Genomic DNA, 11,350 nt, shown 5'->3' on the forward strand with positions numbered 1-11,350 from the left:
TAAAACTGATTTGTTTTGGGTTTTTTCATTTCTGTTTCCTTTCCAGTTTTCTTTTTGCACGGATTGATCGGCGAAAGGTAACAAACGATATTTATAAAACCATAAAAGGCACTCCTTTTGAAAGATTTCGAAGCAGGCATTTTTAGCATTTTTGCAGTCTTGAGGGGACGAATTATTTACGATTTAGCCTCAGAAACGCTTTTCAGTTTTGAAATAACCAGCAAAAACAGTATTAGCTTTTATTGATTTGCAGAATACCTTGCTTTGCTTTGTGTTTTTGTTTTGTTACGCTTTGTTTTTAGCCATCGGAATGTGTTTTCATCAAAAGAACCGAAAACAATAGCACTGATTAATGTTTCGTGCACTTTTTGCTGAATCCGCGTGTCCAGATTCTTCACCTAAGTTTTCTTCCGTGATTTAAATCCTTGGGAGTTTCTCTTTTCCTTGTAAATTGTTGAAAATTTTTTTTTTCTTGTTTTAGTCAAAAACGGAAATTCCAAACGGGTCGGTGACTCAGAAACAAAGATTGCACAATGTGCCCGTATCATGATGCAATGACGTCAATAGCCCTATCCCCCTCTAGGACTTTCGAATAAAACCCTCACCACGCATGAGACCGGCCTCTTTTATTCGTACGCTCTCAGTGAGGCGAAGGTATGTATGATGGTCGATGTTTTATTTCATTTCATCCGGTTAAATCTTGCTTAAATTGATGCCATCGAAACATGTTTTGTTGCTAGAAAAGTTTGATATTTGTTGTAATTTGTTCACAAACGGTTAGTTCAATGTTTTACCCGGTTTTTAACGTGAAAATCGAAAGGAATACTGAATGTCCCACGTCACCGATCAATTCAATCTTTGTCGTCTTTTCCCCGGCTTCTCTGTTGCTTTTGTAGCCTTTTACTTCGATAATACAAATCGAATAAAAGAGAAACGTTTGCTAAACGCATTTGTCTTATTTTTAACCGTGGTAAACTCAAAGCAGTAATGAAAAATCGAAAGTCGCTTGCTTTCGAGCGTAAAGGCAAAGAGTTTCCACCAAACACGTGATGTTGGAGTTTTACGATATTACTCAGAAAAAAAGAAGAAGATCGTTTCACTATAAAGAAATCTTTAAGAAGGCTCCCTTATTTAAGCTTTGACTCATTTAAACTTCCCTTAAAACGTCTTCCAAAGTTGAACCACGTTGCCTTAACGTTTTTAACAGGAACATCTCGTCGAACAGGAATACGATTTTCCAGCTGAAACAATGCCTAAAGAAAAGATTCATATCAACATCGTCGTTATCGGCCACGTAGACTCTGGCAAGTCTACAACAACTGGCCATTTGATCTACAAATGCGGCGGAATCGACAAGCGAGCTATTGAGAAGTTCGAGAAAGAAGCCGCCGAGGTAAGCTTCAAGATTGTCGCATGGTGTTGTCAGTAATTTGGGTTTTGTCGCCATCAACCCAAGAGGTTTTTCCATTTCCTTGCATTTTCTCAACCTGGTATAAATTCTTGTAACCTGAACATTGTAAACCCTGAAAAATGTAAAAGATAAAACTTTCGGGTTACTTGGTGGGTGACGGGGTGAAAATGAAAAACTGCAATGGGGAGCTGTGAGTGAATAGAGCTTGGAATGGGGAGGAAGGATAGGGTACCTGTTTCGTACCCGATTCTGGTGTAGTCGTTAGTTGGTCAGATCACTGATGAGCCTCTCTATGGGTATTTCTGAAGAAATCAAAGACGCGAGGATCACTGCGGGAAAAACGGAAGATCTCAAGATTGAAGCGAAAATCTGAAATTTTCCAAAATTTGTGTGATCAAGATAAACCTTCAGATATAAAACTGTCAAAACACATAGAAACCTACAGAAAATATCTGGAATTTCTGAATTTTGGCATTTGACCACATTTCACGAAAAAAAAAATGAAGATAAAATGAAAATCTGCTTTAAAAACCCCGAAATTGCGAAGAAAATTAAGACCGTGGGTACCCATAGAGAGGCTCACTGATTGTTGGCAAAGTTGCCTATCATGTAGCCTGGTTTGACAAATTGTGTCATGCGATCTAACTTGGCATATTGCATCTCAAATTGTGACCAGTCTTCTGTTGACTGGTTTTCAGAAAGGAAATATTAAAGTTATTTGCCAAGAGATTCCTCTCGCATTCAATGCTTAAAAATTAGTATGGAAATGCTTTTGTAAAACCACAAAAAAAGGGATTATTTCACTGCATATTTCATTGTAATGCAGAATACTTCCGTGTAAGTTATCCTTTCATATTTTTCATGTTCTCTTGACCTTTTCTGGTCAAAAGATGGAATTAAAAAAAACCCTTTTATTAATCAGGTTTGTGGACAGTAAGGCAAACAATTGAACCAAGTTTTTTTATTGTATATGAAAGGAAATTAACTTTTATTTGTTTGTTGTTAGATGGGAAAAGGCTCTTTCAAGTATGCCTGGGTGTTGGATAAGCTCAAGGCTGAGCGTGAACGTGGTATTACCATTGACATTGCCCTCTGGAAATTCGAAACTGATAAGTACGGTGTGACTGTCATTGATGCCCCTGGCCATCGTGACTTTATCAAGAACATGATCACTGGAACATCGCAAGTAAGACTTAATTTACTAACTTATTCCAGAAACACGGTATAACTTAATATGCCCTTTTGACATCAAGCGGTGCAATAAACAGTCTTCTCTGGGACTTGTTTGCCAATCAACCGTCTTAAACCTATTGAAGCTGGAAAGCTGAAGATTTTTAATGGTAGTTGTGAAAACCTCCTGCAAAACCTGAAAAATGCAAAAAGGTAGATCATTAGGCTTTTCTACACCCTTAATCCTAAATATTTTACAGCATTCAATGCAAACATTTGACTACCCTGTGCACTTTCACCCACTCTTCTTAAAAAAAGTCAGAGGGAGGGTATGTTTGTAATCTTGTTCAATGCCACATGATTAACGCAAACACAACCTCTCTGATTTTTCTTGAGGAGAGATTTTGGCTGCACATGTGACTTGAAGGAAAATAAACAATTGGGACAGTAATACAGACAAAACAGAAAGGAAAAAGAATAAACAATGGAAGGCTTAGGGGTCTCAAACTGATGGCTTTTTAGCTTGCTCTCAAAAAGCAGACATAGTGCTGACCCACTGAGCTAAATAAGTAAGATCAGGGTACAAAGTTGAGGCAAACTGTCACCAGTGTTAAAGCAATAATTTTTTCTTTCTTCCTATTTTGGGTGTTTTGAACTGTGAAGTGAACTGAAGTGTGTAAAGTTTAAAATAATTTGTTCTGGCAAATCTTTATTTGTCAGTTTGCTTGTTTTGCAATGAATTTTCCAAGTTCAGTGGCTCCTAGCCTCTTTGATTCTGTATATAGACTAACCAAGTGAATTTGAACATTCAATCCACATACAGGCTGACTGTGCAGTTTTGATTGTTGCTGCTGGTACGGGTGAGTTTGAAGCTGGCATCTCTAAGAATGGCCAAACCCGTGAGCATGCTTTGTTAGCTTACACTCTGGGAGTCAAGCAGCTCATTGTTGGTGTCAACAAGATGGATAGCACCGAGCCAAAATACAGTGAAGCCCGGTTTAATGAAATTCAGAAGGAAGTTAGTACATATGTCAAGAAAGTTGGCTACAATCCTAAAGCTGTTGCCTTTGTTCCCATTTCTGGTTGGCATGGAGACAACATGTTGGAGGAGAGTGAAAATGTATGTAATTTTATTTTAGGTTCCTTTGAAAATTAGGCCAATTTTGAACTGCACATTCATTTTCCTAGCAAGTTAAAGCCAAATTAGGCCAACAAATTGTTAATAGGCCTTGTTTCCTTTGCGAGTACCCACAGTGTAACTGTTTCTGGTGATTATTTATTTTTCAAACAATGTGTATTCATTTTAAAGAAAGGATGTGATTACTACACTCAAAATCAGGGAATTCATGAAGGTTTAGAGCCAGTGGGCATCAGGGTTTTGCACCTTGGCAAAGTATCATCAAGGCCCTACCCTCTTTGGTTTACAGAAGTTGGTTCAAGTTGTAACAGCCGGGAAAAGTTGTGTTCATAGCCGGTCAATTTGCCCTGTACCTGGCCCAAGATGAAACCCCTGCAAAATAGGAGATAAAGGTTATTTTGTTAAGAAAACTGCAATTTATCACTCTCACAAGCTAAGCCGGAAAGAAAAAGGCTGCCATTTTGTTTACGTGTGCGTGCTAGTTGTGCGTAAAATGCTGCACAGTAACGATACACATTGAAGATAAATGACCTTAAGGCACTTATAAGTGTGTTCTCTTATTTATCAACATTTGTGTCCCCTCAATATAGATGAAGTGGTTTAAGGGATGGGCTATTGAGAGGAAGGAAGGTAATGCTAGTGGAAAAACACTCTTCAATGCCCTGGATAGCATTCTTCCACCAAAGCGACCAACAGACAAGCCTCTGCGTCTGCCATTACAGGATGTTTACAAGATTGGAGGTAAACTGGTTATAGCAACCCATTTGCTCCTTGGAGTATTGTTACTTTTCCCAGAAACCAATGGATGAAAACTAATTCCTAGGGTTTTCAATAAGGGCCAGCAGCCAGCAAAACTCTTTGGCTATTTCACGTGATTTCACTGCCTACTTTTCCGGTACTTTGACTGAGAACTTAAGCTTACTTCAAATTTTACAGGCAACAAATACATTAAAATTTGCCATCAGTGGTGAAAGATTTGTCCGTGATTTATCCCCAGTGACAAGAGTAAAATAAAAATAAAAATGTATAGTTCTGTTGAAATAACCTAGTTCTTTCTCCAGTAAGCAGGGAATGCATTCTGAGAGGCCGAAAATTTAAAATTTTCACAGGGGAGCATGCCCCCAAATCCCCTAGAAGATCACGCCTTTGGTGTGAGTACTCCCTTCTCCGCCTTTTCCTTAACCTTGACCGGCCACTCTGATTCTTATTGAAACCCTTAATTCCTTTCTGGTTGCCCCATAATGGGGCTTGAAAAAAGGGCATTTGATGTGTGTTGAAAAAGTAACGGACAACAACTCTCTCCAAGGTTAAATGTAAGCCTGTAGTAAAAGTTCACTTTGTTTGACCCAATGTAGGTATTGGAACTGTGCCTGTGGGTAGAGTGGAGACTGGCATCCTGAAACCAGGAACTATTGTCACTTTTGCCCCTGGTGGACTCACCACTGAGGTCAAGTCTGTTGAGATGCACCATGAAGCTCTTACTGAAGCTCTTCCTGGAGACAATGTTGGTTTCAACATAAAGAACGTGTCAGTTAAAGAAATTAAACGTGGCAATGTTGCTGGAAACAGCAAAAATGATCCTCCAAAGAAAGCTGCTGCTTTCAAAGCTCAGGTAGGATCTTTTTCTTATAGTTTTAGTTTGGAAAATTCCCTTTCTTGTGTGGTATTTCCATTAAGGTGGCTCGACCCAGTTTTTTTCTTACGATAGGGATTAAAAATTTTAGTGAATACATTACCTTGTCAAGCACCACCTTGTCTGTTGTGGTAATTTCCTGCAAAATTTGTCTTGGAGACGAAACTTCAATTGCTCATATCTCACTAAATGCAAGTACCCCTGAACTGAAAATTTGTAAACAGGCATATTTTTTGATATTCTTCAGGCTGCTTGAAATTGAACCAATTTTAGCCTCCAGGAATACCTTAAGTCTCATAGGAGAAATTTAAAAATGGCTTTGAATTTCTGCAGTTTGCAAAATAAATGCGAGTTCTGAAATTGAACACAGATGTACTTTGTTCATGTAGTGAGAGAGTAGTGAGACACCTGATGACATGTTATACCACGTTCTACACAAGGTCCATGCAGTGAATACTAAATAGCACTCGTCTTAGCCTTACTAGCACTTGGGCTATCCTAAATAGTGTACGGTTAGCCAAAATAGAGCTCTGGTTAGCATAAATAGCTCTAAAGATACCCTAAATAGCCCTCTGGTTAGCCTACATGAGCTTAGGTTACTCACCTGGCAAAGTCCTTGAAAAGTCCTTGAATTTTCTTCAACTTTAAATGTAGTGGGGTCAAAGATAAAAATATTATTACTTTACATAGACTTTGGTCTTTTCCTGTGTAAAGCAGCTTCAAACACTGAAAAAGCTGGGTGTAAAAGCAGCTGATAAAGGGAAATTGAGAAGCAAAGTAATCCAACTGCGCACATGAGTTCAAATGTCAGTGAAACAAACTCACCAGCGGTTTTGTATAGAACTTGTAATTGTCCTGCGCATGTTGCATGCATGTTAGGCATTTAAAAACCTTTAAAACCTGTTAGCTTGGACTGGGAATGTGCATGAATGTACCATCTGTGAAATTACATTCCTGGTAGGTGGTCCTCAAAATTTCAAGTTGGTTCTTGAAAGGTCCTTGAAAAATCGTTGCAATTTTTTGTATGAACCCTGTTAAAGAGATTGTCTGGAGATTTCTTATCAGGGGAATGATCCTTCCATCTCCTACCCACCAATTTAAGTATTCCTTCCCTATCTAAATTGTTTCTTTTCACCCTGGCAGGTGATTGTCCTCAACCATCCAGGTGAAATTCACGCCGGGTACTCCCCAGTGTTGGATTGCCACACTGCCCATATTGCCTGCAAGTTTCAAGAACTGATCGAGAAGATTGACCGTCGTAGTGGAAAAAAGATGGAGGACAATCCTAAAATGGTCAAGTCAGGAGATGCTGCCATCATCAATTTGGTCCCGTCCAAGCCAATGTGTGTTGAGGCCTTCAGTGAGTATCCCCCACTCGGTCGCTTTGCTGTGCGTGACATGAAGCAGACAGTAGCTGTTGGTGTTATTAAGGAGGTGGATAAATCTGTAGAAGCTGGAAAGGCCACAAAGGCAGCACAGAAGGCCCAGAAAGGTGGTAAAAAGTGAAATTCAGTGCACAATTTAAATTACAAAAGACTCCGCTTACAAGTCAATCACGCTGTTGTAGTAGAATGGCTTCTTTCCTATTTGTTCCATCGAAAGTCTGTCAGGAGGCGGAAACAGTCATGCTTTATCTTAATTACTGAAGGATAAGTGTACTTGATAGAAATAAAATTAACAAAAGTTGCGTTCAGTAGAGGATGTCATTTGTGTCAGTAACTGTCCCCTGGGCGGGGAGGGTACTCGGGTTTTCAAGTGAAGGGGATGATCGAATGGGGGAAAAAATCCAAGGGCTTCAAATAAAACCTCCAAAAATTCGCACGCCGAATTTCTGACCCTTTAATTTCCAAACAGGGGGAATAACATAACATACAAAATCATTACTATACACAGCCAAGGCACTACGACAAATCTTAAGCTACGTCATGAACGACGCATAGGCCCTTAATCTTCGTTAGTTGAAACCATCCTTGTGTATTTTTGCGTTTTAATTGCTCCTTTGTTGCTCTTCTGCATTGGAAACCTATTATTTTTAGGTTTCTTTCACTTTGAAAGTAGTCAAAAAAATGTCTTCAAACCAAAAAACTCTTCTTAAATCAAGCCACCCCAAAAAATCCTGTGGAAAAAAAACACTTTTTTTTCATATTGCATAAAACTCGACTTTGTCGGCTGTTTCTAACATCCAGGCTTACTTAAGTTTACCAAAAAGGTAGGGTATTGCTGATACTCTGCCCGGGCACAAAACCTAGGAAATTGATTCTGACCATAAGCCCAGAGGGTTCGTCGGTAACATCCAGGGAATAAATATTACTGGTGACAATGTAAAGTGCGAGTAGTAAAGCCTGGCTTTCACTAGTGACTCGCACGGCCCCCGGGTGACAAGCGCAAGCGAAGATGCAATAACAAATATTTCACCATGGAAATGGCCTTGATGCGAGCACAAGGATCAAAATTTTTCCTTTCCTTGTGATTGTGTTGTGCTGTGAGAAAACAACCGCATACCGTATTTACTCGAATAAGCGCCGCATTTGGGACAAAAAAAGTTAATAGGCGCCGCCCCCGAATACGCGCCGCAGTCCCGATGCGGCGCTTATTCGAGGAATTTCGTTTAACTAAAAACAGCACTACAAAGCAACTCTTAAACAACTATTGTTTCCACCATAAGCGATGTTTTGCAGTTCAAAGTGATTGTTTTACCGCTCGCCCATTAGTTTTCTATCCAACATTCTTACAAAACGACGGTCTGTAAATGCTGTGAAGGCTGCGAACTTTGCCAGGACACTTGCGCCACTTCTTTTGTCGACTTTTTTTGCTTGTTTACAAGCAAAAAATAGCAGTTATGTGGGGCAAAATTTGGAACCACATTCTTGTTAACTCTCAAGGGATTTCTTTCCGCTGTGGGTGATCACTTGCTATCTCGTGGAAAAAACGTGACTTGTCACATTTAAAAACGTTATATAACAATTCTAAAAGTGACATGTCAGCTTTTTTATCTCAACGCACGTGTGTCTGAAAGGCGATCTATAAAAAGCGTCTCGCAAACGATGGATTGCGTAACTAACGCTAAAACACGAATAAATAATCACTAGCACTTACATCGTTTAAAAATTACAAACGTCAAAAATAAACCATACCAAAAAAAACTCGCTCTTTTCAAAGATATTATTGAAGTTAAAACAAATGCAAGAGATGGGGGCTTCTTTTAGCTTAGGAGCGGTTAAAAATTAGGCCAAATTTGGTCGCTACAAGCGCCATTCTATTTCGTCATCAGCCTAGGTCGTTAGGGACGTGACCTCGCGTTGACAGGGAATGACAGCAATGTTGCATGAATCGGCTTTAGAACATGCGATCGTGTCTACACAGGCGGCCCAGGCGTATTATGTGATCAATGTTAATATTTGTCGATTGCGTAAGTCTGGTTCAGCCGTTTGAGACAATGTATGAGAAAGCTTCGAAATTTGCTCTAAATACTACATCTGTAAAGGAACTGAAATAAAAATGGCTTACCTCTTGTATTGTATTTCTTGCATTATTTTGCCTTCTCTGTGTTCCTAGGGTGGGATTTAGGCCATTTAAGCGATTTTCTCTTTCGACGGTTTAGCCTTCCGTAAAGAAAAACACATAACACGCCTGGGCTGCCTGTGGTGTCTACGAAGTTCGAGTGGAATTTCAGTCAAAGACAGCAAAATTCTTTCGTATTTCATCTTCAAATATAATTCGAAAGCATTCACTGTATATATGGCTTTTGTTTAATCCTTCTTAAGCCCACGAAGAAGCTGTCTTGATATCCGACCCTCGCAGAGCCCAGAAACGCAGCTTGAGTGTATCGATTTGTTTACGCCGCAATTATATGCGCAATGTTTTCTCCGACAGTAGTCGGAAATATCCGTATTTTTTTCGTGCTTTTTCGTGGAGCAATCGTAACGATACGGCCTTGAACACATTGAACAGCGGTCTACCTATAACAATTCAAATACCGTATGGCGTCGCAAAAACAAAGCGTCAAACGCATATTTTGCTGTTTCATTTTCTAATTTCGCTGCCGTAATCGACTGCCTCGAAAAGTCCTTGCAATTTTAAAGTATAGAATTGTCAGATCTCGGTGAAATTTGCACTGTTTATTTGTGTTATGTTGAGGAATATGTGTATAAATACTCGGCGCGGACGAGCCATTTTTGACAAAATTTTATGGCTGCATTTCCTCCTTGAAGATAGGATATTGTTAACTGACTAAACTACAAAGCAACTGTAATGATAAGTTCGAAGAACAATGCTCAGGATAAACCTTCGACTCATACTTCATGCAAAAAAGTCGGTATCTCGAAGAGACTTTGATTTCAGCAAGAGACGAATACTGACAATAAAAAGACGCTATTTTCAATTAACGTAAAAGATTAGATTCTTTGTGGCGTCCAAGCTTTAAATAAGCGCCGCCCTCGAATAAGCGCCGCACTTTAGGCGCGAAAAATTTAATAAGCGACGCGGCGCTTATTCCAGTAAATACGGTAAGCACAAGAAAATTTACATCGTCTGGCTGTGTCTGCCAAGCACACGTTCCAATTCCACCCTCGTCTAGTAAACAGGGCGTTCTAATGCTTATGTTGTTCGTTTTCACGTGGCACAAAATACTTGTACTTGCGTCGCTAGGAATAGCGAAATTAACGCTTGTAGGAAATTAACGCTTGTGTTAATCAAGGTATTATCGTTGGCTCTCCTTACGATTTCAAATAACTTCACAAAACGGCGCCAGAATGCCTTCAAAATCGGCACAAGAGACAAGAAAACGACACATTTGAGGTTGGAAAACTTTATTTCAAATTAGATAGTTATTTACACAATTTTTTTTACGATCAGTGACTTTCCAATACAATTCTCTATATACTCAAGCTGTCCCATACACCACGTATTTTGAGCTTGGGGAGCCTGTGATCGACCCCGCTAACTCGAACTGTTTTTTCGTTTCCCTTTAGAGTTCGAGTTACCGGGGTTCTACTGTACCTTCGATAGAAAATGGTACCCAACACATACACTTCTCTTAATTTTTCACTTGATAAATTTTAAAAACCATTCTCTATTTTTCAGTTGCCCATAATACACTTTGTTTGCCCCCCAAATTTTGCATAAACTATTGTTTTCAAATTCTCTTGGGAGGACTGTATATTTCCAAAACAATATTTATGCAAAATTTGGGGGGGGGGGGGGGAAACAAAGTGCATTATGGGCAATTGGAAAATAGAGAATTGACAGTATACCTGCCAACTTTTTCTGGGTCAAAGGCGTGAGATTTTTATCCTGAGAGTGCCAGGATTTTCGAAGACGATACGACAATGTCCAAAGTTTTCCGAAGACGTCCGAAGACGTTCCGAACATCTCCCGATCGTGTTTTGCTAAACACGACCTCGTTCCCAATGCTTTTCTTCGTCACAACTCTGTCATTTCGGGGGAAGGTATCGCCATTTACTCATTTTACATGGTGTTTTATTTTCTCACACTGGTTTGAGATTACATTTTTTGGAAAATGTGTCACATTTTTCGACTAGGCGTGAGAAATTGGTTCGTAAGCGTGAGTTGGCGTAAGATCGAAGTTTTCAACTCGTAGGCGTGAGACTGATATCCAAGGCGTGAGACTTATGCCCAAGGCGTGAGACTTATGCCCAAGGCGTGAGAGCTGGCAGGTATATGACAGTTTTCCCTACCCTTCTGTATAATCGCAGCTCGTGAAATCCCTGCCAGCTTTTATCATGTACCCACAGCCTGAAAAAGGGACCGCTTTAAGGCGGAGTCTCCGATATAGAGAGTACTCTCTGGGGTCTTGGTTTACTTCTCACGCTTTTGCCTTGGCCTCGTCTTTTCGTTCGGACCAGGTGATCCGCGACGAATTGACACTCGCCTATCTTGTTGTAAGAGTATTGAAGTGTCCAACGTTTTATAAAAGTCATGTTACTCTTCACCTATCTTGTTATAGGGGTATTGAATTGTCCGCGTTTTTTAAAAGTCC

General features: G+C 39.8%; 1 protein-coding gene across 1 annotated transcript; it reads left to right on the forward strand.

Moving 5' to 3' along the window:
• The first annotated feature begins 586 nt into the window (after positions 1-586).
• Positions 587-7,045, forward strand: LOC144665269 (elongation factor 1-alpha). Its single transcript, XM_078526486.1, has 7 exons — positions 587-654; positions 1,208-1,393; positions 2,418-2,597; positions 3,405-3,701; positions 4,310-4,460; positions 5,075-5,331; positions 6,496-7,045. The coding sequence occupies exons 2-7, from the start codon at positions 1,250-1,252 to the stop codon at positions 6,856-6,858; spliced, it is 1,392 nt and encodes a 463-aa protein (XP_078382612.1). The 5' UTR covers positions 587-654; positions 1,208-1,249; the 3' UTR covers positions 6,859-7,045.
• Positions 7,046-11,350: the final 4,305 nt, after the last annotated feature.

Source organism: Oculina patagonica, chromosome 9 (genome assembly GCF_052425735.1).
Source record: "Oculina patagonica isolate OP01 chromosome 9, crgOcupat, whole genome shotgun sequence".
Lineage (NCBI taxonomy): Eukaryota > Metazoa > Cnidaria > Anthozoa > Scleractinia > Oculinidae > Oculina > Oculina patagonica.